Consider the following 27,500-nt stretch of genomic DNA (forward strand, 5'->3'; position numbering starts at 1 on the left):
CTCCGGCGGGGGTGGACATGATGTCACAGGCCATGATCAGGTGTGTGTGAACCGTCCCTTCAGCTCAGTGCTCATCACAGACTCCTGAGAAACCAGCTAACCTGACGTGTGTGTGTGTGTGTGTGTGTGTGTGTGTGTGTTCAGGGGCATGATGGACGAGGAGGGGAATCAGTTTGTGGCGTACTTCCTGCCCAACGAGGACACGATGCGCAAACGCAAGAGAGATGTGGAGGAGGATCTGGAGTACATGCCGGATGAACTGTAAGACTCCTCAAACACACGATCATTCACTCACAAATATCAGTGACGCACGTTCAATTCACATAATTGTAGTTAATTAGCAGGATTATAAGCGTAAACGTTTTTTTTTTTTTTTTTTACACAAATAATTGGAATTCAATAACATAGGCCTAGATGTGTAATTATTAGATCTGGAGTTTACACAGCATTTCTGAATCCAGGAAGGTCAGTTTTTTGCACAAATTAGTGGAAATTTTTTCTCATAGTTGGGTGTTTATATCTTGCAATTCTGAGGAAAAAAAGCCTAAATTACAAGATAAAAAGTCTAAATTTATTATTTTCTTTCCCATGGCAGAAACAAGCTTTCATATAAAAATACCTAAAAATTAAAAATAAAAATGACAAAAACGGCCAACGAAATTGCCAAAAATGTAACTTGTATAAAAAAAAAAAAAATGAAAAACTACAATATCTCTCTCTGTGTGTGTGTGTGTGTGTGTGTGTGTGTGTGTGTGTGTGTGTGTGTGCAGGTATGATTATAAGATCGCTCGCGAGTACAACTGGAACGTGAAGAACAAGGCCAGTAAAGGATACGAGGAGAACTACTTCTTCATCTTCAGAGACGGAGACGGAGTTTATTATAATGAGCTGGAGACCAGGTTACTATCAATCACACAGACGGCTCCGCCCACTCCAGCTCAGTGTGTGTTACTGACCGTGTGTGTGTGTGTGTTAGGGTGCGTCTGAGCAAGCGGCGGGCGAAGGTCGGCGCTCAGTCGTCTACGAACGCTGTGCTGGTGTGTAAACACAGAGACATGAACGAGAAGGAGCTGGAGGCTCAGGTCAGTTCACATCACACTCAGCTCAGATCAGAACACCTTTAGAAACAGCACATCGAGTTCATCACTGATCCGTGTGTGTTTGGTGGACAGGAGGCTCGCAAGGCTCAGCTGGAGAATCACGAGCCCGAGGATGAAGAGGAGGAGCTGGACTTGGAGAAAGACCTGCAGGACTCTGGTAACACAAACATCTCTATATTATACACCTGTGTGTGTTCAGTACAGCGCCTGTAGAGCCGGTCAGATACCTGGATGTTCCTGTAGGAATCGATGTTTAGTGCACACTTCGAGTACAGTAAAGTTATTAAAATCAATCAACACATACAGAGTTGTGTGAAGATTAAACTAAATATACAGTACAGGTCAAAAGTTTGGAAACATTACTATTTTTAATGTTTTTGAAAGAAGTTTCTTCTGCCCATCAAGCCTGCATTTATTTGATCAAAAATACAGAAAAAATGTAATATTGTGAAATATTATTACAACTTAAAATAATAGTTTTTAAATTTATTATACTTTAAATTATAATTTATTTCTGTGATGCAAAGCTGAATTTTTAGGATCATTATCACATGATCCTTTAGAAATCATTCTAATATGATGATTCATTATCAAAGTTGGAAAGATCTGCTGCTTAATATTTTTTCAGAACATGTGATACTTTTTTAGGATACTTTGATGAATAAAGTAAAAAAAAAAAAAGAGCTATGTTTTTAAAATATAAATATTTTGTAATAATATACACTACTGGTCAGTAATCTGGGGTCAGTAATTTTTTTCTTTTCTTTTTTTTTAAATAAAATCAATACTTTTATTCAGCAAGGATGTGTTAAATTGATAAAAAGTGATAGTAAGAAAATTTATATTATTATAATTTTTTTTTTTTTTTTGAATAAATGCAGTTCTTTTTAACCTTTTATTTCATCAAATATATTAGACAGCAGAACTGTTTCCAACACTCATAATAAATCAGAATATTAGAATGATTTCTAAATGATCATGTGATAGACTGGATGTTACATGTGACACTGAAGGCTGGAGTAATGATGCTGAAAATTCAGCTGCGCATCACAGGAATAAATAATTTTTTTTAAAGTATATTCAAATAGAAAACTATTATTTTTAAGTTGTAATAATATTTCACCACAATATTACTGTTTTTTATGTATTTTTGATCAAATAAATGCAGACTTGATGAGCAGAAGAGACTTCTTTCAAAAACATTAAAAATAGTAATGTTTCCAAACTTTTGACCTGTACTGTATATATATATATATAAACGACATCGGCATGACAGCTGACGTAAAATAAGGATCGGACTGAAGAGAGCCGATGCGATCAGGGCTCAGGACATCCCTAACAAGAATTATAAATGAAGTTTTAATAATTGCATAAGTGTAATAGCAGAGTCAACACTACAACTATACCAATAGTTATACTTGTTAAATTATCATCATAGTTACAGCTATAGTTAACATCAGTTAATGTTATAAATATCATGATGTGGTGATATAACGCAGCTCTGTGTTCCTGTGCTCAGGCGAGGAGCGCGAGAAGGCCAGCGACTCGGACAACTCTGAGAGCGAGTCTGAGCGCGAGGATGAGGAGCGGCCCGCCGATGAAGACGAGGAGGAGGAGGACGAGGAGAGCGGTAAGAGGCGCGAGAGGAAGAGCAGCGGCAGCGAGAGCGGCGAGGACCGGCAGGCGCGTGACGAGGAGGAGATCTTCGGCAGCGATGACGACAGCGAGGAGGACGAGGGAGAGCGGGCGAGGAGCAACAGCAGCAGCGTCCAGCACAGCGGCAGCGAGAGAGCGTCCGACTCCAGCGACGCCAGCGACAGCGAATGAGACGCACACACGGCACACACGGCCCCGCCCACCAGCAGCTGCTGCACTAATGCTGTTTCCTGTTCGGCCTTCTGAACTCAGCTCTGTCCCTCGCTGTTGTGTCTGTCTCGATGAAATCATATTCTGCTTGACCTGGACGTGTGTGTGTGTGTGTGTGTGTGTGTGATCTTTAATAGATGTTGGTGTGAGATATGAACTGAATATGAACTGTTTGTCCTGCTGTAGTGTGATCTAGACTCAGTTTTCATTTGCTGTTCCTGTTTAATTTCTCTGCTTCTTCATCATGGACTGAGCGAGTCACGCATTAGTGAACACCTTTATTTGGTAGTTTTTCCTCGTTACAGTGTAAACATTGTAAATAAACAATGATTTTGTTTGTTTTCTAGCAGTGAGTGTGATTCTCGTCACACATGCAGTAAAAATCACCAAACGCTCTGAGATTCAGACGTGATTTATGTGATGTTGATTCACAAACACATCATTTACAGAAAAACAGACTTTCTCCAGACTTACAGGCATGTCTTACATGAAATGAAACGAGAGTAAGAATTATGATGAGATATTTAAAACAGAATAAGTTCCCAGCTCTGAACGTCATTTCCGAGTGATTTCATGATTTAGCGAAAAAATGACAATTTCTCCTTCAGCCATTCTTCAGTCAGATCGTCCGGATTACGAACCTCAAAGATCTACAGAGAGAGAGAGAGGGGATTAATTGCTTTTATGAATCAATGTCAACAGTAATGCCATCAGAAATACTTTTAAATGTTCTGAAACAATTAGTAAAAAATGTAAGATGAACGTCCAACTAAACATGCCACGACCGATGCATGAATCATGTTTTGAGAACATTATTAGAGACTAGATCGCTCTGAACAAACGTTCCATTAAAGTCACGTGACCTAACCCTTAGTCCACGACTTCCCCACTTTATAACATTTGTTCATAACTTTGCAGGAAATACAGGATTCTTTTGTTTTCTTCATATGCATCTCTTTGATAATTGGCCACTTCACAGTTAACGTCACACACGAGGCAGGGGTCAGTGCTTGACCTTGGTGAGATCCGCAGACTGCACCAGCCGGTTCTTGCTGCCGGCGTACATCATCTGCTGCTCCGGTTTACAGCCTGAGAGAGATCAGAAGCGTTTCAGAGCAGATCCAGTCAAGCCTGTGACCAGAGGCCTGCAGCGGTCTGTACTCACCCACGGGACTGGAGAAGATGAAGCAGAGCGGATACGACACGCGTCCGTCACCGTGGGTCAGTTTATAACTGTACACGATATACGTGCATCTGAGTCAAAGAACACACACTACTGTACTCTCACAGATACTGCTGTAGACTCTTACTGTACTTAGCAATATTATCAATTTGTTGTTATTCTCATATTTTCAGCTTTAGTCTTAATTTGATGTGTTTTTGTATTTTTTTTATTGTCTATATAGTTTTTTATAAATTTTTATTTCAGGTTTAATTATTTTAGTACTTCAAGTTCAACTAAATAACAATGAGAAATGTTGCCTTTTGTATTTTCTGGTTTCATTTGAATTTTAGTTACATTTTAGTAATTTTTTTTTTGTGATTTTGTGAAGTCTAATTTAATGTTCATTTTTATCTCAGGTTTAGTTTTACTTATGTTAGTAATTCAAGTTTAACTAGATGAAATTTTTAATTTAGTAATTTCTGAAGTTAATTTTTTTCTATTTTATTTTATTTTATTTTATTTAATGTTTACTTTATTGCAAGTATTGTATGTTTTTGTTTTAGTTGTAGTTCAATTTTCATAATTTTGTTGTGTATTTGTCATTTTATTAGCTTCTTTTTTAAATATGTCCATATATTTTATACATGTTTAGTTCAGTTTTAGATTCTTAGTTAAATAGTTCTTAAAATTAAACTGAATAAAAAAAGGGCTGAAATCTATGGAGTTAAATCAGGGCCACGTATCTTTGAAAATAAAAGAAAATAAAGTTTTGCAAACGAAAATTATAAATAAATGTGCTTTTTGCAAACAAAATTAAATTTGCAATTCTTTATTTTTGTTTGCAGAACTTCTTTTCTTTTGCAATACTTCAATTATTTTGCAATACTTCAGCTCTTTTGCAAGTATATGTGGCCCTGTTTGGACTCCATAGAAATCAAATAATTTCAGTTCATATTTTGATCATGTTCAGTTTTTCAAAAAAAAATTTTTTTTTTTTTATGGTTTAAGTTTTAGTTAACAACAATAACAAATCTACTCAATGCATGAGTGTAAAGGCATGATGTGTGATTGAGGATATCGAGGCTGACGTTCTGGAAGCTCTTCTCTGAGTTCATCCAGTGAGATGTTCTGAAACACACACACACACACACACACAGGTGAGATAAGCTTTGACCTCCTGACCTTCAGAGCAGCCCAACGGTCCCACTGACCTCATATTCCTCCTCCAGCACCACCAGCTGCTTCTCCATGTCGATCTTCACTGAGGAACACATGAGCAGAATGAGCTGCTGTGAGAGGATCACACACAGATCAACAGCGTGCGTCAGACTCACTCAGAATGGCTGCGTTGCTGGTCTCCTTACGGAAGCGGAACTTCTTGAGCTTCTCCTGCAGACTGCCATCCACCTCGCACACGACTAGAGAACTCGACTGAAGAAACAACAGACAAACCCCACAGACCTGTAACTCACCCCGACAGCTTCACCACGCACTGAACCAGAGCTAAGCTCAAATCAGACTGAATTATGGCCATTAGAACCGCCAGCGAGAGAGCGCGAGGACAGGAAGTGTGTTCTGCTGTGCTGTAATGCTTTGCTTCCTCTTTTATTTAAAGTAAAGTCATAAAGCAGCTCTCGAACTCGACGCTCTGAGACTCTAACACATGGTTGATGCAGTCAGATCTGACAGAATGAGACGATCTTACCATCCTGCGGCTCTGAGCGTCTGGTTCCTCTGGGTTCCTCTGACAGGATGCTGAACACTCGTCCGCTCCTGCAGACGTCAGACTCAAACACTGCCTTCTGCTGTCATGAGGAACCACAGATCACGCGTGTTTGCACTTTCTGACTTCATCTGCGCCTGAACTGATTCACACAGATTTTTAACAAATGACTACATGTTGATGTGAAGTGACTGTATGAGATCAGAACACTAGTGCACTGCACACTATCAATGCATACTGCATGTTTAAATGCAACTACAGCACATTTGGGTAAATCTAGACCAAAGTATTGCATGCAAACAGAACATTCACATTGTGTGTGAAATATACAGTGAAAATGATCTGAGAATGTGCTCGTCCTCAGATCATCTGAGATCAGGATGAGTTTGTTTCTTCATCAGATTTGTAGAAATGTAGCATTGCATCAGTGTAAATCAAATAAATACAAATAAATACAAAGTTTTTTTTTTAATGAAACAAATTAAGGTAAATTGGACAAAGATTGTACTCAGATTTTGAATCTACAAGGGATAAAACTGCTTTGAAACAAAATGACGAAAAACTCTGTAGATATGAACTGAATTGAAGTGAACTGGAAGAGCAGCTCTGGTGAATGAGAGAGAGACAGACTGAGTGTGGTAGAGCGAGGGGGACAGACAGAGAGAGAGAGAGAGAGAGAATTTATTTTGTTCTACTTCGTAACATACATGCAATTGTTTTTTGTTGATGTTTTTTTTTTTTTTAAATATATATCTGTTCTTGATTAAATGTAAACACTATGCTTTGGCAATACCTTCTAATGTTTTGTGTGAAAGAGAGACCTAAATAAAGCTCACCTAAATTGAAAATTGAGATTGAAAGAGACACACACACACAGAGAGCGAGAGAGAGAGACACACACACACACACACAGAGAGAGAGAGACACAAACAGAGACACACACAGACAGAGAGAGAGAGAGACACACACACACACACACACACAGACAGAGAGAGTGAGTGAGTAAATGTGGTGTAAAAATCAGCACCAAACATACGAGGTATCTTTCCCAGGAGCATGGTGTGAGACAGGGCTGCAGCTTAAGCCCAACATTATTTAACATTTACATCAATGAACTGTGAGCAGTCTGGAGAGATCACCCTACACACCTCACAGATCAGATCTGGTTCTGCTGTCTCCACTCAACATGCTTTACAGCAGAACCTGGACCTGCCAGAACAATACTGCCAGACCTGAACAAAACCAAAATCATGATCTTTCAGAAAAGATCCAGATCCCAGGGAACATTAGGCACTAACCAGATAACACACACATCACACTACAACTACCTGCGTTTGAAAAACACATCCACAGGAAACTTTAATCAAGCTGTGAATGAACTGAGAGATAAAGCACGCAGGGCCTTCTATGCCATAAAACGCCAATGTCCTATAGACATCCCTATTAGAATTTGGCTGAAAATATTAGAATCAGTAATTGAGCCCATTGTCCTCTATGGCAGTGAGGTGTGGGGTCCACTGACAAATCCAAATCAAGATCTCACCAAATGGGAAAAACATCCAACTGAGACCCTGCACGCAGAACTCTGTAAAAATATATTACACGTGCACCAGCACACAACAAATAACACATGCAGGGCAGAATTAGGCAAATATCCTCTAATCATAAAGATACAAAAAAGGCCAATTAAATTCTGGAAACATCTGAAACTCAGTGACCCCCAATCATATCATTATAAAGCCCTGCAACACCAAGAGATGAGCAAAGAAAGCAGTCCCTCCCTCAGCTGATCCAGAGCTTCAGTCCGCACACTGACCAGACACAGACTCAGCGGACACAAGCTGATGATAGAGACGGACAGAGATTGTGTTCACACTGTGATCTGAATCAGATGGAAACAGAACTGCACTTCCTCACAGAATGCTCCAAACACACGGACAGTGTTCTGTGATCAAATACAGCAGATCCATCAGACATTTAAAACTCTCTCAAACCAGGAGAAACTGTGGTATCTGTGAGGAGGAAACACAAGAACTGCTGTGTGTCTGCTGCTCAATATGTGTCTGTCTGTCACCAGAGAAGAGAAACACTCACCTGCCCTGATCTGATGTGTCCACACATGACATATTACTCTATTATATTACTTAGACTGTGAATCTAATACTATATCTCATTTTATTTTATTTCTAACTTATACACTTACACTAATTCATTTTGCACTACATGCTTAATACTTTTTATATATTTTTATTATTACTATTATTATTTTTATTTCTGTTAATACATATGTGCACTATTTGTAAGCAGCCCAGCTGCAGCTGCTTTGGCAATACTAATGTACAGTTTTTGATATGCCAATAAAGCACAGCTAAACTGAAATTGAAATTGAGAGACACACACACACACACACACACACACACACACAGAGAGAGAGAGAGAGAGAGAGAGAGAGAGAGAGAGAGAGAGAGAGAGAGATAGAGAGACGAAACAAGTTAGACAGAGAGAGAGAGAGAGATAGAGAGAGGGAGGGGAGAGAGAGAGAGAGGGACAGAGAGAGAGAGAGAGACACACAGAGAGAGAGAGAGAGTGAGTGAGTGAGAGACACACAGAGGTAGAGTGAGAGAGAGAGAGAGCTGTGTGTCGGTGGTGTGTTGATCTTCAGGCCGGTTCTGTGTGTTTCTGTCGGAGCCACACCGGTGTGTTTCCGCGCAGTTCTCACGCGTGTCGCTCAGTAAGTGTGTGTGCAGTGTGTTTAATCTCTATGTGTGTGTGTGTGTGTGTTAGCTCTGGGTTTGTGCTTTAGTGTGTGTGTTGGCGATGCTTCCTCTCCTGAAGTGTGTTATTGAGTGTAATGAAGAATCGGGTGTGTTGTTATCGTTATTCTGTGTGTGTGTGTGTGTGTGTGTGTGTGTGTGTGTTTGCGTTGTGTTCAGTCAGACTGCTGTTAGCATTAGCTTTAGCATCAGGCCTGTTAGCCGCGCTTCGGTGTTCCGCGTTTATTTAATTTCTGCACTAATCACGGATTAATAATCATTAAACCGAACCCTCTGTAGCTCGTTCAGTCGTTGTCCTCACTATCTGTGTGTGTGTTTGATTCGGTCTGGCTTTAACAGCGGTGTGTGTGTGTGTGTGTGTGTGTGTGTGTGTGTGTGTGAAAGCTAGCATCGATACACCGCAGTCTCAATCCACATTTACATCTGCTCCGATATCTCATCGATGTCACCTCCAGCTCTTCTGTCTGATCCACGCGCTTCTCAAGCAGTGTATCAACACCTGATCAGTCTCTGTTCACTCGTTTCTTTACTCTTTACTCTGACTTTACACCATCCCTCTGTAGGCTATTTATTTACCTTTTTAATTTACACCTCATGTCAGTGATTTTACCCTCATCTGACTGATGTTACACCTCATTCTGTGTGATTTTCTCACCCTAATCTGACCGGTTTGTACCCTCCTCTGGCTGTATGTACTCATGTTCTTTGCATGTGCAGCGTCTCTGTCAGATGTGAGCTCGTCTGTGTGCTTGTACAGTCTTCTGGCTGTATGTACTCGTGTCTCAGTAGTTTCTCTCTGTACCCTGCTGTGTCCGTGCTCCGGAGCGAGAGGTGGGTGTAATCCGCTGAGGTCTGCAGGACGCTGGGAATCTGATTATGTGATAATCTGAGACAGAGAGAGGGATGAATGAGTGTGTGTGTGCTTTGTTTAACACGCGTGTGCTCTGTGTGCAGCTGCTGGCGTCCGTGTGCGCGTGAAGATGCTGTAGACACATCTGCATTTGCATCTGTGACCTTTGACCCCTGAGCCCGAACACTGACCCGTGCCTGGACGGCGTCCACCACGCTCCAGAACCATGTGAGGGCCTTTCAGTGCCTCTCTGAGCTCCGCCTGTAACCCCGCCCCAGCTGATACAAGCCCCACCCTCCCTCTAGCCCCGCCCCCGCCCCTGAAGAAACTGGCCATGATGTTCCGGGACCAAGTGGGGATCCTGACGGACTGGTTTAAGGGTTGGAACGAGTGTGAGCAGACGGTGGCGCTGCTGTCGCTGCTGAAGCGTGTCTCTCGGACGCAGGCCCGCTTCCTGCACATCTGTCTGGACCACTGGCTGGCCGACTGCACCGAGATACACATACTGGAGGCAGAGGCCAACAATGCAGGTAAACCAGCAGAGCCACGCACGAGGGCTAGTTCATCCACAAATACAGTTTCTGTCATCATTATTGTTCCACGCAGGCTCTGGCAGTGCTTCAGATATACTACACCATATAGAGTCGATATTTACCAAAAATCATCCCATTCATCATCAGATTTACGTTTCTCTTCATTACGTTTAAGTTTGGTCTTTTTGGATAGATGTATGACATAAGAGCTGAAAGTCTTGTACTTTTAAAGTCGTTCCAGTAAATGTATCCTACTTTCAGAAACTTTAGACATTTCCACTGAAAAACAAGACCGAAATACTGAAGAAGAACGTCTTTTTTCACATTGTGTTTAGAAGACAATGTAAAAGTTATTTGATTTAAAAATAAATGGCGATCTGTTAAAAGTTGTTTTCAAACTTTGAAGTTTTGCTTAGACAAATTAACACACTCTCTAAGTTTAAAAAAAACAAAACAAAAATTATTATATTAATAAAATCACCTTACATTGCTGGTGGGTTATCATACACAAATTAACACCTTATTAAGCGTGCAAAAAAATAGAAGCGTTCTGAACTAATGCGCTGTCTTCACTTTTACTTTTCTGAGAATAGAATATTGAAGTGGAGATCGTTAAACTCAAGCTTATTAAGCGTGCAGAACAACCACCCATTAAAGCATTAAAATAATCTAACCTTGAGGTCATAAACGCATGGATTAACATTTCTGCATTTGACATTGAGAGCATAGGCCGTAATTTAGATATATTTTTGAGATGGAAAAATGCAGTTTTACAAATGCTAGAAATGTGGCTTTCTAAGGAAAGATTGCTATCAAATAGCACACCTAGGTTCCTAACTGATGACGAAAAATTGATAGAGCGGCCATCAAGTCTTAGACAGGGTTCTAGGTTATTACATGCAGAGCTTTTAGGCCCTATAATTAACACCTCTGTTTTTTCAGAATTTAGCAGTAAGAAATTACTCGTCATCCAGTGTTTTATATCGACTATGCATTCCGTTAGTTTTTCAATTTGGTATGTTTCGGGCCACGAAGAAATATAGAGCTGAGTATCATCAGCATAACAGTGAAAGCTAACACCGTGTTTCCTGATTTCCCCTACCAAGGGTAACATGTAAAGCGTGAAGAGTAACGGCCCTAGTACTGAGCCTTGAGGTACTCCATACTGCACTTGTGATCGATATGATACCTCTTCATGGATGGTGATCATATAAGTATGATTTAAACCATGCTAATGCACTTCCATTAATACCAACAAAGTGTTCTAGTCTATGCAAAAGAATAGTGTGGTCAATAGTGTCGAACGCAGCACTAAGATCCAGTAGCACTAATAGAGAGATACAACCACAATCAGATGATAAGAGCAGGTCATTTGTAACTCTAATGAGAGCAGTCTCAGTACTATGATACGGTCTCAATCCTGACTGCAAATCCTCACAGATACCATTTTTCTCTAAGAAGGAATATAATTGTGAGGATACTACCTTTTCTAGTATCTTGGACAGAAAAGGGAGATTTGAGATCTATAGATTATCATGATTAGATTAGGATTTAATTGTAATATAGTGAAGTATATTTAGGCGTCCCGTATACAGTACGGTGACAGTTAACAGGTTAAAAGGGTTCATGTTGAAATCACACGTACCTTTTTAACATCTGAACATCAGATGAAACTGAGATCTCCCTCATGTCTCTCTCCAGCTGTGGTCAGTCAGTGGCAGCAGGAGCCCAAGGAGAAGGCGGTGTCGCTGCTGCTATCCCATCTGCCCCTGCTGCAGCCGCGCAACAGCGAAGCCAAGTGTGAATACATGAAGCTGCTGCAGAAGGTGCTGAGCCACACCATCGAGAGCAGCCTGTTCGTGGAGGAGAGTCGCCAGCTGCTGTCCTACGCCCTCATCCACCCGGCCACCACCCTCGATGACCGCAACTCTCTGGCCCTGTGGCTCAATCACCTGGAGGAGCACCTGTCCTCGCGGCCGCCTCCGCCCGGCCCGTACCATCACGCCCGGCAGGGCTCCGACGAGTGGCCCTGCTCCGCCGAGTCTCTGGAGCCGGCGTACGGCTGGCAGGAGAAGCTGCCATCCAGCTGCAGTTCACCGGCCGGTCAGAACGGACACATGGCTTTCCCTGGACCGGGCGGAGTGACCTCACCTGTCAATTATCTCACTATTTGGATTTTTTTTCCTTCAGAATTGCAAAAGTCTCAATTTTGAGGAAAAACTTTAACACTATTTGGATCTTTTTTACTCAGGAACGCCACTAATTTGAGAAAAACTTTTTACTCAGAATTTTAGAGATATAAGCTTGCACAATTACATTTAGGTAATAACTTCTCTCATTGTGATAAAAAATAAAAACATGCTTGTTTCAGTCACAGAAAAAAAAAAAACTTACAAAAACTAGAAATATTTAAACAAACACAGTCAAACAAATGAATTAAATAAAATACAAAAAAAACTTAGAATAGCGAGATGTTATTATACACAGTTTATCAATCTAATGAACTTAATATGATGCAGATTTGTTCGGTCGTACATGAATGGGATTTGTGTAATAGTACTAACAAACTCAGTGTGTTTTAAATACACAATAACCATGTTTATATATTAATCATCAAGCCAGTCTTTTAATACGTTAGCATATTTTAACAAATTGATTCTCGTTTGGTCTACAGCTAGATGAATTTAAACCTAGTTGCAGCCACTGACACACTGCGAATGTGTGTAATTTATTCAGAATCGGTGTAATGCACATGTAAACATGCATATTTATGATGCATATAAACAAAGCTTTCCGATATCTGTTTGCATTGGTGAAAATGTAAACATGCACAGAAGGACCAACATGCACATGTGATTTCACAAACCTGCAGCAGCCAGTGTTTAGTTCAGATGGAAGATGTGTGTCGCTCATCTGTAATAATCGCTCCGCAGGACTGACTGGTCAGGTGCAGCCGAGCCCACTCAAGCCCTCCATGTCACTCACACCCGCCAATCAGCCGGCATGCAGCTCTGATTGGCTGAGCCAGGAGGAGGGGGGCGGGTGTCAGGGCGTGTCCGGAGCAGAACACGCCCCTCTGTCGCCGCAGAGCAGTGTGGCGTCTTCAGGCAGCGAGCAGACGGAGGAGCAGAGCAACACACGCAACACTTTCCAGGAGGACGGCAGCGGGATGAAAGGTGACGACTCTCATCACACACACACACACACACAGCTCCGGGGCGATTTCTGAACCACCTCACCTTCTGTGTGTGTGTGTGTGTGTGTGTGTTTCTCCTGCAGACGTGCCGGCCTGGCTGAAGAGTCTCCGTCTGCATAAATACGCGTCGCTCTTTTCTCAGATGACGTATGAAGAAATGATGATCCTCACAGAGCAGCACCTGGAGTCACAGGTGAGCTCCGCCCTCATTCTCTTACTAAAAAGTGTTTATGTATCTCTTCTGGGTCAGAATGGACTCAAATGTGTTCATGTATAAATAGAAAAGCATTAACGTAATTCAAGAATCATGAAAAGTGTAGCAGTCTGTGCTGCTTGATCAGACTCTCAGCATTCGTTAGTTGTGTGGTGTTTGTTTGTTTCAGAACGTGACGAAAGGAGCGCGCCACAAGATCGCTCTGAGCATCCAGAAGCTCAGAGAGCGACAGAGCGTCCTCAAATCTCTCGAAAAGGTGAATAATGGATCTGAATTTGCATTTGTTTGGATCCGTCTCGAGCCGTCTGCTCATCGTAGCTCGTGATGTTGATTTCAGGATATTCTGGAAGGCGGGAACGTTCGGAATGCTTTACAAGAGCTTCAGCAGATCATCATCACGCCAATCAAAGTCTATGCCCCGCCCACTGCGGCCCAGAAGGAGGTGGAGCCTGTCGATAAAGCAGCCAATCCCAGTGAAGAGAAGGAGAGCGAGGGCTTCCAGACCCACAATCCTCCAGCGTGTGACGGAGAGTCGCCGTCTGCACCCATCGGTGACGGAGACATCGCAGGACAGTTCACGCGTGTGATGGGGAAAGGTGCGCTGAACACATCAGACGTAGAAAAAACCATTTTCAGACACGCTGAATCTTTGTTTTATTTCCATCACTTCTTACAGTGTGTGTTTAAGGTTCACTGCACTCAAAAAATGTTAGGCCTAATATTAAAGATGCTTTATAATTGGCCCGGTCCATCCATTTGGATTACACAGCTTTATGAAAATAATAAACTTAGTATGATGCATGTTTATCAGTTGTAGTGAGAATGAGATTTGTGTATTAGTACTAAGTACTATATGTGTTTTAAATATAAATAACCAGTAGATCTGATCTATTCATTAAAGCCAATCTTTTAATTAGTTAATTAGTGATTTTAACTAATTAATCTTGCTTGCTCTTGAACTAGCCGTATTTAAATCTCGTTCCGTTTTTAACTGATTAACAAAAGCTGAAACTTAAATTAAAACCATAGGAAACATTTTCTTTAGTTGAAATAAATATAAATGTTTTATTTCATCTAGTTGCCAAGGTAACATTTGTCATTTTAATGTACTAAAACAACTCAAACTAAATCTGAAAATATATAGAGACGTATACAAAAAAAAAAAAACACTAAAATGACAAAAACACACAACAAAATTACTAAAACTTTCAAATAAGAATTTTAATTATAAAACTAAAATCTGATTCGGACTAATAATGAAAACTATTATAATATCTCTAAAGTAACACTCATATTTGATTTTCATAATTAACAGGTGAATGCTGATTCTGAGAAATTTGATTAAATGTTTTATTTAAATAAAAATAAATATTTAAATTCAAATTTTTGTTTGTGTTTATCCTTTTTTTTTTAAATGTCTATATAGTTTTTTATTCTTAGTTTCAGTTTGTTATTTTAGTAGAAGTTAAAGAGTTTTATGTTTCATTCACATTTTAATTTATTTCAAGTAACGAGCATTTTTTTATGGTTTTAGTTTAACTATAATAACCCCGTGTCCAGCTGCTGTGTGTTGAGGTTCTCTGTGTGTCCAGTGTGTACGCAGCTGCTGGTGTCCAGACCGGACGAGGAGAACATCAGCTGTTACCTGCAGCTCATAGAGAAGTGTCTGACACACGAGGTGAGGTGCGCTTCATTACTGATGCTGAGGTTGTCCGGCGGGGCTCTCATGAGTGTGTGTTTGTCAGGCGTTTACAGAGACGCAGAAGAAGCGGCTGTTGTCATGGAAACAGCAGGTGCTGAAGCTGCTCCGCCTCTTCCCGCGGAAGACCGTGATGGACAGCAGCGTGTACCGGAGAGGGTGCGTGTCTAACGGTCTCTGGTGTGTCTCTGTGGCCGCCGCGCTCGTCCTCACCGGTGACCCCCGTGTGTCTGTGCAGGTGGCAGCAGTACGGATCCAACTCTCTGCCCACAGCTGGATCTGTGAGCGCAGGCTTGGGCAGACAGCGCCAGAGGCCCTTCCAGATGCCCCCCCGAGGAGCTCCTCCACCCGGACGCATGGGTCTGATGAGCGCCGGCGGTCTGACCGGAGCATCGCCCCGACACTCGCTCGCTAACCCCCCCGCCGCCGTCAGCGCACAGGGCCGACAGGTCAGAGACCTCAGCACTCTACAGACATCCCTGTCTCTGAATGGAGCAGTTTATTGAAACTTTACACAAAATATTGCACGTGTTTTTTTTGAGTATCATATAGAGTCTTAACTAGTGAGAATATGGAGGGAAAAAACATCTTAGTTGTTGACTCAAACTGAGCAAAAATATGAATTTGCTGCAGATGCTGATATTTATATAATGAAGTTCTGATGCTTGTGATGTATATTACTGAGATGTTTATAACAGTAGGAGTAGTAACACATGTTTATAACACAGTAGTCCTGTGTCTCAGTGAGATGAGATGTAAATGATCCAAACATATAACGCAGTGATTGAGAGATGAAGAAATAAAGGCTCCTCAGAAGATGTGAGATGTTCTGGAGGCTTGTTAAGATCATTCCTCCGCTGAGGAACAGTGAAAGTAAAGCTTCTGGAAACAAACGCTCCTCAAAAGATCCTGAGGATCAGATTTGAGACTCTAAAACATGATTGATGGAGAATCAAGTAAAGCTGAGCTGCTTCAGTCCAGTAAGTGTTCATCTGGAGATATTATTTTCTGACCTTTACTTGATCAAAATCACTCAAGATCTGACACCAGAAGCAGCAGCTACAGTTACACTAAAAGAGCTTAAACAGCATAAAACACACAAAACACTCTAAACTCTCAGTCAGAGGCGGCTGACAGTGACAGACGGTGGTGTGATGGTGTGTTTCAGAATCTGTGGTTTGGGAATCCTGGAGGCAGTAACAGCATGCCGAGCCAGAGCAGAAGTTCGGTGCAGAGAACTCATTCACTTCCTGTCCACACGTCTCCTCAGACCATGCTCCTGTTCCAGCAACAAGGTACTTCCTGTTCCTCAGACGCTGCTGTCTGCTTACACTGCTGACTTTACAAGGACAAAGTCCGTTTTGAAGTGAATGTTTATGGTATGCATACAGACAAACAAACACATTACTTTTCAAACTATAGAAGAAATGGTATGAAAATTTCATATCATGATTATAGTAACTAAAATGATCACAGTATGAGTATTATCACTGTACTGCTAAAATCTGCTGGAAGAAGTACTGATGCACACTGAAATCATTAAATGATAAACCTCACATTTCAGCCTTTAAAGCACAATTCTAACAATAATGAATTTTGCCGTGCAATGTCTACACACGTAGCCTGTGATTGATCACATGCTCTTGTTTTCATTCCCAGAATGCCAAGTTCCAGGGACTGATCTGGAGATCAACCCCACGCTGGAGTCTCTGTGCCTCAGCATGACAGAGCACGCCTTAGGAGGTACGACCAATCAGAGCTCGCTGTCATCCCGTGCCACCCAATCACAGCGCGCCGTCATCCCGTGCCACCCAATCACAGCGCGCCGTCATCTAGCCGTCATCCCGTGCCACCCAATCACAGCGCGCCGTCATCTAGCCGTCATCCCGCGCCACCCAATCACAGCGCGCCTTCATCCCGCGCCACCCAATCACAGCACACCATCGTCTAGCCGTCATCCCGCGCCACCCAATCACAGCACACCGTCGTCTAGCCGTCATCCCGTGCCACCCAATCACAGCGCGCCTTCATCCCGCGCCACCCAATCACAGCACACCATCGTCTAGCCGTCCATCCCGTGCCACCCAATTACAGCACACCATCATCTAGCCGTCATCCCGTGCCACCCAATCACAGCGCGCCATCATCTAGCCGTCATCCCGTGCCACCCAATCACAGCGCGCCGTCATCTAGCCGTCATCCCGCGCCACCCAATCACAGCGCGCCGTCGTCTAGCCGTCATCCCGTGCCACCCAATCACAGCACACCGTCGTCTGGCCGTCATCCTGTGCCACCCAATCACAGCACACCGTCATCTAGCCGTCATCCCGCGCCACCCAATCACAGCGCGCCGTCATCCCGTGCCACCTCAAACTCACAGCACACCGTCGTCTGGCCGTCATCCCTGTGCCACCCAAATCACAGCACACCGTCGTCTAGCCGTAAAAATGTGCCACCCAATCACAGCGCGCCGTCATCCCGTGCCACCCAATCATTTCAGCACACCGTCGTCTTTTCTATCATCCTGTGCCACCCAATCACAGCACACCATCATCTAGCCGTCATCCGGTGCCACCCAATCACAGCGCGCCGTCATCTCTGTGCCACCCAATCACAGCGCGCCGTCGTCTAGCCGTCATCCCGTGCCACCCAATCACAGCGCGCCTTCATCCCGCGCCACCCAATCACAGCGCGCCGTCATCTAGCCGTCATCCCGCGCCACCCAATCACAGCGCGCCGTCATCCCGTGCCACCCAATCACAGCGCGCCGTCATCTAGCCGTCATCCCGTGCCACCCAATCACAGCGCGCCATCATCTAGCCGTCATCCCGCGCCACCCAATCACAGCGCGCCGTCATCCCGTGCCACCCAATCACAGCGCGCCGTCGTCTAGCCGTCATCCCGCGCCACCCAATCACAGCGCGCCTTCATCCCCCGCCACCCAATCACAGCACACCGTCGTCTAGCCGTCATCCTGTGCCACCCAATCACAGCACATAATACCGTCGTTATAGCCGTCATCCTGTGCATACCCAATCAATAAATAACGCCGTCATCCCAATGCCACCCAATCACAGCACAAATATCGTAGAGTCTTTAGCCGTCATCCTGTGCCACCCAATCACAGCGCGCCGTCATCCCGTGCCACCCAATCACAGCGCGCCGTCATCTAGCCGTCATCGATCGTTGCCACCCAATCACAGCAAGCACCGTCGTCTAGCCGTCATCCCGTGCCACCCAATCACAGCGCGCCTTCATCCCGCGCCACCCAATCACAGCGCACCATCATCTAGCCGTCATCCCGCGCCACCCAATCACAGCGCACCATCGTCTAGCCGCAGCATCCCCCGCCACCCAATCACAGCGCGCCGTCATCTAGCCGTCATCCCGCGCCACCCAATCACAGCGCGCCGTCATCTAGCCGTCATCCCGCGCCACCCAATCACAGCGCGCCGTCATCTAGCCGTCATCCCGCGCCACCCAAAGCACACCAGCGCGCCGCCATCCCCCGCCACCCAATCACAGCACACCATCATCTAGCCGTCATTCCGCGCCACCCAATCACAGCGCACCATCGTCTAGCCGTCATCCCGCACCACCCAATCACAGCGCACCATCATCTAGCCGTCATCCCGCGCCACCCAATCACAGCGCGCCTTCGCTAGTAGCATCCCGCTCCACCCAATCACAGCGCACCATCGTCTAGCTGTCATCCCGCACCACCCAATCACAGCGCACCATCGTCTAGCCATCCCCCCGCGCACCCAATCACAGCACACCATCGTCTAGCCGTCAACCCAATCACAGCGCACCACAGCGCACCACCCTCTAGCCGTCATCCCGCGCCACCCAATCACAGCGCGCCGTCGTCTAGCCGTCATCCCGCGCCACCCAATCACAGCGCGCCGTCATCCCCCGCCACCCAATCACAGCACACCATCGTCTAGCCGTCATCCCGCGCCACGCACTCTTTGCTGGGTCAAGATGACCCGGGAACACGAACGTTAATATACTTTTTAATGCATTTTTCTCGTTCTCTCTGTAGATGGAATGGACAGAACGTCGACGATATGAGACTCAAGCGGGTGGAAGAACAGAATGAAGACTGCGCTGTGCTCCAGTAGCCCAGCACACACACACAAACAACACGAGTCACTACAGACCACACACAACTAACTGTGTATATGTTCTCTAATATTTTTCTACTTTATTGTACTTAACTAAGTTTATTATAAAGGAAATACAGAAACTATTATATTGCGGAAGGGAGAGCAGGATGAGCGTCATTAGCTGGATGTGCGTGACCGCGAGGAATGATGGTGCTTATGGTCTGAGCGAGACCTTCTGCTGAGCCGCGGTCAGTATCCGTTCGTCGTCCGATGGCCGTTTACATCCACTTCCTGTGTCCATCTGCTTGCATGAACTCTCACTTCCTCCTGTGCTTTTCTGTGTTTAGACGGCAGGTTTAAAGAGTCGCGCCGCTGACTTCAGGCGTCCCTGTGTTTATCTGTTATGATGCGTTCTTATTTCTGTCCAGGTACAAGAGGTTTCTTAGCACTTACACGTGAGATGTTTACCAGGCGTCACTACAGCCGCGAGCGTTTCCTGAGTTTGTAAATACGCAGGTATAGGAAAATCATAATATGACCCGAGAGACTTTATCCAAATGATTTTTATACACAGATCTATGAAATAAAGACACGAGGCGTGACCGTCGAGAGATCGAGCTGTGCTCGTCTGTAGCTCCGCCCCTCCGTGACTGACAGGGACGTCCGCCAATGACAGACTCCGCCTCGTACTGACTGATGCAAAAACCCACCAATCAGATTCCATTTCATTGTCGTCGTCATCTTTGATTTCCTCCTCGCAGCGGTGCTTTCTTTGGATTCATTTGTGGTGTGTTTTCTCTCTGAATGGTACAGTCTGTGAAAATCCCATTCGGCCTTACGGAGCATCAGCGCTGTGTGTGTGTGTGTGTGTGTTTTATACGTCTCTCAGACGCTGTTCTATGTCTAGTAAAACTGTATTGACTGAAAAACAGGCTTGTTTGCTTTATTCGTGTAATGATTCGGTCTGCTGCGTCACTGCCGTGTGTCTGTAGAGCTGAAACCACTCAAGAACTCGTCCTGCTCACATCACTCTAAAATCACGAAAATAAATACTTTTCATAAAGAAAAGGAAGCCTGTTTTCTGTATAAACTTGTTTCTGCCATGGCATAAAAAAAGAAAAGGTAATTGCAACTTTTTATCTCACAATTCTGACTTTTCTCAAGTTTGTCGTTCAGTTCTGAGAAAAAAAGAACATAATTGCTTGCTTTTTTTATTCCGTGGTTTATTCACGATCTGTATTCGGAAAACAAAAATCAGAATTTCAAGATATAAACATGGCATTGTGAGGAGAAAGTCAGAGTTTGTCGCAGTTCTGACTAAACAATTATTATTTTTAATTGTGAGGAAAAACATTGCCGTTCCCTTTGTTTTTATCCCGTTGCAGAAACAGGCTTCCATGATTTTGTGAAATATAATGGATTGTTTGTGTTGCTTCATGACTGTTGCACTTTCCCAGATTACTGTAATACCAGAAATATCACAATTTGTTTAATCTACAGCATGATATACACTTAATGAATGCTGTCCAGACAAGAAAGTTGTGGTTATAAGAGTGAGGTTTGTTTACAGTGCTGGAGGGTCATGAAGGTTTAGTGGTGATCTGTGAGCCAGACGGATCGTCTGTGAGATGGAAGCGTGTCTGTGTCTCAGTCGTTCAGGATCACTTCACACTCCGCCTGCGCTTCAGTCCTCCATCCCCTTCATTCAGAGCGCAGCACGGTCTCGTGTACTTCCTGTTGGAGACCAAACCCATCCGTGAGAGCGAGTCGGAGTCAGCAGCTGGAGTCTGATGTTTATCTGTGTGTGGAACAGCCTGGCGCTGCTTCACACCGCAGCTCTCTGTCTTAATCGATCGTTTCATTAGCGTGGGTCATAACGGGGTCAGGAACCCTTGGAGGAAACTGAACTTACTGAAAGCAGCTTCCTCTGCATCCATGTGAGGATGAGAAGCTTTACTGGAGGGAATCATTCCAAAGATGTGAGCTCACTGTCCTTCTGTCTGTCTCTGTCTCTGTCTCTCTGTCTCTGTCTCTCTGTCTCTGTCTCTCTGTCTCTCTGTCTCTGTGTCTCTGTCTCTGTGTCTGTGTCTGTGTCTCTGTCTCTGTCTGTCTCTCTCCCGGTGAGACCTCGACTGTGAACCTCGGTACCGTCTGCAGGGCTACTACTTGACATCAGACACAGATGAAAGGCGCTTGGCATGAGATATTATTATTATTATTATTATTGTTATTATTAATATTATTATTACTGACATCTGGAGTGATGGGACTTGTGTGTGTTGCTCTGTTTGGTTCAATTCTTCTAATATCTTTGTCATGCTTCTTACCTGAATGGACATCAGAATGGTAATAAATTGTTCATGTTTTGCATTTACCGAAAGCTTTCGCTGATTCTTTTCTTTTTGAACGTGTCTCTGCTGCGAGATTGAGGTGAGATGAGTTTGTTTTCTCCATCTCTAACAGATTCAAACATCTTGAGAGTATGTATTCGTCCAGTCGTCACTCTCTGGGTTATTCTTCAGTTCTGTGTGACGGGAATCATTTGAGTAGCATTTATGAAGATTATTAGAACCTCACTGAGTCGAGTAATCTGCCAACATTTTGTCCTCAGACCGTTTGTCTCTTTAACGGCTAACCAGCAGCTGTGTCAAGTCACCTTTATTTATATAGCGCTTTATACAAAAAAGGACTATGTCAAAGCAACTAAACAACATCAATTAGGAAAACAGTGTGTCAATAATACAAAATGACAGTTAAAGCAGTTCATCATTGAATTCAGTGATGTCATCATGCAGCTCAGTTCAGTTTAAATAGTATCTGTGCAATAATTTGCAATCAAGTCGACGATATCGCTGTAAATGAAGTGTCCCCAACTAAGCAAGCCAGAGGCGACAGCGGCAAGGAACCAAAACTCCATCGGTGACAGAATGAAGAAAAAACCTTGGGAGAAACCAGGCTCAGTCGGGGGGCCAGTTCTCCTCTGACCAGACAGCAGTTCAATTCCAGGCTGCAGCAAAGTCAGATTGTGCACAAGAATCATCTGTTTACTGTGGTCTTGTCCCGGTGGTCCTCTGAGACAAGGTCTTTACAGGGGATCTGTCTCTGGGGCTCTAGTCCTGGTCTCCGCTGTCTTTCAGGGCTGTAGAGGTCCCTTCTAGGTGCTGATCCACCATCTGGGCTGGATATGTACTGGATCCAGGTGACGCCAGTGACCCTCTGATCTGGATACAGACTGGATCTGGTGGCTACGGTGACCTCAGAATAAGAGAGAAACAGACTAATATTAGCGTAGATGCCATTCTACTAACAATGTAGCAAGTACATCAGGTGTTATGGGAAGTGTTCCTGGTTCCGGTTTACCTAATTAATGCAGCCTAAAAACCCTTAAAAAGAAATATAGAGCTGAGTATCATCAGCATAACAGTGAAAGCTAACACCGTGTTTCCTGATGATATCTCCCAAGGGTAACATGTAAAGCGTGAAGAGTAACGGCCCTAGTACTGAGCCTTGAGGTACTCCATACTGCACTTGTGATTGATATGATACCTCTTCATTCACTGCTACGAACTGATGGCGGTCATATAAGTACGACTTAAACCATCCTAATGCACTTCCATTAATGCCAACAAAGTGTTCTAGTCTATGCAAAAGAATGTTGTGGTCAATAGTGTCGAACGCAGCACTAAGATCCAATAGCACTAATAGAGAGATACAACCACGACAATATTATAATAACAATACAATTGTTACTATAATAACATCACTAACAGTACTATGATACGGTCTAAATCCTGACTGGAAATCCTCACAGATGCCATTTTTCTCTAAGAAGGAATATAATTGTGAGGATACTACCTTTTTTAGTATCTTGGACAGAAAAGGGAGATTCGAGATTGGTCTATAATTAACTAGGTCTTTGGGGGTCTAGTTATATGTAAAAATGTCTAAGTCATAACATAATAACATTGAAGGATTTTGGGACATACCCTAATAACAATGAGGAATTAATAATAGTCAGAAGAGGATCTATGACTTCTGGAAGCACCTCTTTTAGGAGCTTAGATGGAAAACTGTGTGTGTATGAGAGAGAGAGAGAGAGAGAGTGTGTGTGTGTGTGTGTGAGAGAGAGAGAGAAAGAGAGTGTGTGTGTGTGTGTGACAGAGAGAGAGAGAGAGAGAGAGACTGAGAGTGTGTGTGTGTGTGTATGTGAGACTGTGAGAGAGAGTGTGTTTGTGAGACAGAGAGAGGGAAAGAGAGAGTGTGTGTGTGTGTGTGTGTGACTGAGAAGGGAAAGAGAGAGTGTGTGTGTGTGTGTGACTGAGAGAGAGAGAGAAGAGAGAGAGAGTGTGTGTGTGTGTGTGTGTGTGTGTGTGTGTGACAGAGAGAGAGTGAGTGAATGTGTGTGTGTGTGTGTGTGACTGAGAGGGAGAGAGAGAGTGAGTGTGTTTGTGTGTGTGACAGACAGAGAGAGAGTGTGTGTGTGTGTGTGTGTGACAGAAAGAGAGAGAGAGAGAGGGAGAGTGAGTGTGTGTGAGTGTGAGATATATATAGAGAGAGAGAGTTTGTGTGTGTGTGTGTGTGTGTGTGTGTGTGATAGAAAGAGAGAGAGAGAGAGAGAGTGTGTGTGTGTGTGTGTGTGTGTGTGTGTGTGTGTGTGTGTGTGTGTGTGTGTGTGTGTGTGACTGAGAGAGAGAGCATGTGTGTGTGTGTAACAGAGAGAGGAAAGTATGTTTAATGCATTAGTAATAAAGATGATTTTCATGTATTTATGAACAATCACACCTCAGGTCTCTCTCTCTCTTATGTAAGAATCAAATATTAAAATAAACATTAATCATATTTAAATGCAGATATTTTATTCTGCAACCAGATCAGGGCTATTATCTAAAACTATAAAACTAAAATAAGCATTAAAGGAAATTAAACATTTTGTTTAATCTAATTGCAAGATTTTTTTTAGTTTTTAAGTTTAGCTAAAATAAAAATAATAAATGAAGAAAAAAACTATGTATACTCTGTATAGTTTTTATTAAATTTTATTTATTAGTTTAATACACTTTATATAAAAAATAAAAACAATAACTTAAAATATATATATATATAAAAAATATTCACAACAAAATGACTACATTTTAATAGTTAATATAATGTTTAACATTTTTTATTAAGTTGTATTTCTTATTTTGTATTTTATCAACATTTAAGAAAGATTAATAAATGTTTAATAAATTAGTAAATGCTGTGATATGTTTATTGTTAATGTTAGCAAATGCATTAATGTTAAATGAGAACTTATTGTGTTGTATTACGTTGTTATTGTGACCTTATTCTGAATCAAAACATTTATTTCTATATATAAATTAATGATGCTTTGTAGAGAAATGGAAAAAAAAATTTTTTTTTAGAACCGGTTCCATTACAGTACAACTAGAAAACCCTAGAAACATATATAAATATATAAAGCATATTTTGTCTAGTAAACTGTTGGTGCTTTGCTGTGAAATGCGCCTTTTAGATTTTATTAATAACATTATTATAATTGTTGTACATATTTATTTATATATGTATGCAGTCATTTTGTTGTCGCTGAGAACAACACTAATCTCCCCAGACGGACACGCGCACTGGCTTTATCTGTGCGCGGGCACGCCGCGGGAGCGCGCAGAGCTCATCATGTCCTCCAGGTGGATTTCCCTGTAGTCTGTCTCTCCCCTCAAACAGAGGCGATCAAACCATCTTACTCTTCATCACCACCACCACCACCATCATCCTCCTCCTCTCTTCTGCCGTGCGCGCGCCCGTGTGTGTGTGCATGATGCGCGTGCTGGCGTTCTGGACGGCGGCGTGTGTCCTCTGTGCCCGAGGTGAGTAGAGATCTGCATCAGTGTGCATCAAACCCGCGTTTATGTATTAATGTTGCTGAGCTCATCAGGTGAGACAGAGATAGCACCTCTGCGTGACGTCAGCGTTCTGTTTGTCCAGATTAACGCTTAATGAACGCTAATGATGATGATTAACACGTTAATGAAAAACAGGGTCACCAGAGGGAATGATAAACCAACATACACATTAATGTTTATTAAAGAGCCGACTCATTAATATGTAGCAGACGCGATGAATGTTAAATGAGTTAATGACGCAGAATCCGGATCTTTAGAGCTGGAGGAGTTTAATCCTCTTAAAACTGATAAAGGAGCAGATTGACGAGCATGTTTTCACTTTCACACACCAAAACCATTTTAAAACATGTTACTTCAAATAAAATAAACCTTAAGTGAAAGAATGAATATATATAATATAAAACTTGAACGTATTATTATTCATCTAGTTACCAAGGCAACTTTTTTAGTTTAGAGTTTAGGTTAACTTGATATACTAAAATAACTAAAACTGAAACAAATAAATAATAAAAAAATAAATAAAAAAAAAAAAAAAATAAATACAAAAAATAAACAAATACAAAAAAAAAAAATTATTAAAACTTTAACTAAAACTCAAATGAAAACAGAAAATATAAAAATACAAACAGTTACTTAATAATAACTAATAATCTCAGTGATACTAAAATAACACTGGCTCTCAGACACACGACGGATATTTACATGCAAGAACTGTGTATAAATAATCTTAATAATGCCTAAAAACGAACAAAGCAGTGTATTCAACAAAACAATTATCCTAACTATGCATGTCACTGTATTTTTGCAGTGTAATTGATTACAGATTTATCCTGCCTAAAAGTGGACAAGAAATAAAATTCACCATATCTATTTTCTTAATGCATGTTAAGTCAAGTCACCTTTATTTATACAGCGCTTTTATCAACACAGATTGTGTCACAGTAACAGTACAGCATTAATTAGGAAAATAGTGTGTCGATAATGCAGAAGGACAATAGTTTAACAAGTCGACGATATCACTGGAAATAAAGTGTCCCCAACTAAGCAAGCCAGAGGAACCAAACTCAATCATTGACAGAATGGAGAAAAAACCTTGGGAGGAACCAGGCTCAGTCGGGGGGGGGGCAGACGAGCAGCAGGTTGATCTTATTAGGAACAATTCATCCGTGCATGCGCTTCATTTTTTAGAAATATTTTGAGCTTGTAAAGTTTAAATGGATCTTCTCTGATGTATGCAGGATTTCTCCAGTCACTTAGTTTCTCAAGCTCCGCCCCTCAGGCTCACACTCATCTGAGAGCCACGCCCACATCTCAGCATCCAATCAACAACTGACACACAGAGTGTTTTTCTGTAGTCTGTAAACATCAGACGGTCATTCGGTGTCCTCCTGTCTCATCGTTTCATTTCTCTCTTTCCGCTCCTCTCTGCAGGGACATGTGTCCCTCTGCTGGATGAGAAGGTCAGAGATGTGTTCCTGATGATTTCTCTCTTCTGATGTGTGTGTGGATCTCTGTAAGTGACCTGTGTGTGTGTGTGTGTGTGCACTAGAGCGCTGACTGTGATTCTGATGAGGTTAGACCAGCGGCCGGCTGTGACCGACGCGAGACCGGTGAGATTCTGACACACACCACACAGAAGTATTTCTCCAGATCTGGTCTTTTGGAGATGCGTTTCGTGTGCTGGTTTTGTTGACAGATGAAGTTCTGAACGCTCAGGAGAGACACGAGGGTCTGCTGAAGGAACTACAGGAGCTGGCCAGACACGGTCAGTCAAACTCTAGAACAGATCTAATGCTGCACAACTCACCAAATACGAGTCCGCTTCAGTATCAGCTCTACACAAGACCACAGAGTCATTACTCAGATCAGTTCAGTTCACTCACACGTCCTGCATCATCTCCTTTCAGACTCATTTTGAGCTGCTGATCCCAAAAACAGCGTCTGGTTTGCTCTTTCACGTCACACTTTCTCACTAAATATGATGCATTTCATAGCATTCATAGTATGGCTACCGTCAACTAACATTCTTCGAAATATCTTCTTTTTTGATCAGCAGGAGACAGAAACTCAACACGAGGAGAGTACATGACAGAGTTTCATCTTTGAGGGAACTATCGCTTTAAATGCTTGTGCTCATTAGTGCATTCTGATTGGCTGTTTGTTTTTCTCCAGAGGAAGAGGGAGAACATGAACACACCCACGACTCGTGGGAGGAGGACGAGGAGGAGGGAGCGATGAAGGAGCAGAATGAGCGAGACCTGGACGAGCTTCTGCAGGAGGAGATCCAGAGGAGACCAGACCAGGAGCTGGAGAGGAAACACAGGAGAAACCAGGAGGAGGAGGAGAACGACACCAAGAGCTGGAACAAGGA

At 42.8% G+C, this 27,500-nt stretch overlaps 4 protein-coding genes across 7 annotated transcripts in view; 3 read left to right on the plus strand and 1 right to left on the minus strand.

Annotated features, from left to right (window-relative positions):
- The window catches only part of LOC109103320 (RNA polymerase II-associated factor 1 homolog), an 8,408-nt gene extending 5,096 nt beyond the window's left edge, over positions 1–3,312 (plus strand). Inside the window, 6 exon segments of the mRNA XM_042771547.1 lie at positions 1–40; positions 145–261; positions 771–899; positions 977–1,082; positions 1,173–1,257; positions 2,620–3,312. The exon segment at positions 1–40 is cut by the window's left edge and continues 64 nt beyond it. Coding sequence (XP_042627481.1) covers positions 1–40; positions 145–261; positions 771–899; positions 977–1,082; positions 1,173–1,257; positions 2,620–2,927 — 785 coding nt within the window. The 3' untranslated portion in view covers positions 2,928–3,312.
- On the minus strand, positions 3,230–5,990 carry gmfg (glia maturation factor, gamma). The gene is made up of 7 exons (XM_019116716.2): positions 5,837–5,990; positions 5,466–5,562; positions 5,343–5,392; positions 5,210–5,259; positions 4,132–4,214; positions 3,982–4,055; positions 3,230–3,616 (listed from the first exon to the last, which is right to left on the minus strand). Exons 1-7 carry the CDS (start codon positions 5,837–5,839, stop codon positions 3,545–3,547), a joined length of 429 nt encoding a protein of 142 aa, XP_018972261.1. The 5' UTR covers positions 5,840–5,990; the 3' UTR covers positions 3,230–3,544.
- Positions 5,991–8,421: 2,431 nt separating this feature from the next.
- On the plus strand, positions 8,422–21,609 carry LOC109103323 (protein Smaug homolog 2-like). Of its 3 annotated transcripts, none has more exons than XM_042771544.1 (14): positions 8,422–8,585; positions 9,583–10,008; positions 11,713–12,169; positions 12,881–12,886; positions 12,940–13,187; positions 13,291–13,400; positions 13,591–13,677; positions 13,759–14,017; positions 15,014–15,099; positions 15,167–15,279; positions 15,359–15,569; positions 16,289–16,415; positions 16,780–16,863; positions 19,166–21,609. In XM_042771544.1, exons 2-14 carry the CDS (start codon positions 9,813–9,815, stop codon positions 19,192–19,194), a joined length of 2,013 nt encoding a protein of 670 aa, XP_042627478.1. In that variant the 5' UTR covers positions 8,422–8,585; positions 9,583–9,812; the 3' UTR covers positions 19,195–21,609. The 3 variants fall into 3 exon arrangements, with proteins under 3 accessions (XP_042627478.1, XP_042627480.1, XP_042627479.1); XM_042771546.1 differs by lacking the exon at positions 8,422–8,585 and adding an exon at positions 8,699–8,717; XM_042771545.1 differs by lacking the exon at positions 8,422–8,585 and adding an exon at positions 8,750–9,459.
- A 3,119-nt stretch (positions 21,610–24,728) lies between these two features.
- Positions 24,729–27,500, plus strand: part of LOC122147738 (cilia- and flagella-associated protein 251) — a 4,581-nt gene continuing 1,809 nt past the window's right edge. Inside the window, exons 1-5 of one of the 2 annotated variants that reach the window (XM_042771548.1) lie at positions 24,799–25,093; positions 26,561–26,589; positions 26,679–26,739; positions 26,826–26,894; positions 27,302–27,500. The exon at positions 27,302–27,500 is cut by the window's right edge and continues 145 nt beyond it. In XM_042771548.1, the coding sequence (XP_042627482.1) occupies positions 25,042–25,093; positions 26,561–26,589; positions 26,679–26,739; positions 26,826–26,894; positions 27,302–27,500 (410 nt within the window). In that variant the 5' untranslated portion in view covers positions 24,799–25,041. Of the gene's footprint in view, positions 25,094–26,560; positions 26,590–26,678; positions 26,740–26,825; positions 26,895–27,301 lie in introns of both variants that reach the window. The other variant, XM_042771549.1, reaches the window with a different exon arrangement.

The sequence above is a fragment of the Cyprinus carpio genome, chromosome A15 (assembly GCF_018340385.1).
Source record: "Cyprinus carpio isolate SPL01 chromosome A15, ASM1834038v1, whole genome shotgun sequence".
NCBI lineage: Eukaryota > Metazoa > Chordata > Actinopteri > Cypriniformes > Cyprinidae > Cyprinus > Cyprinus carpio.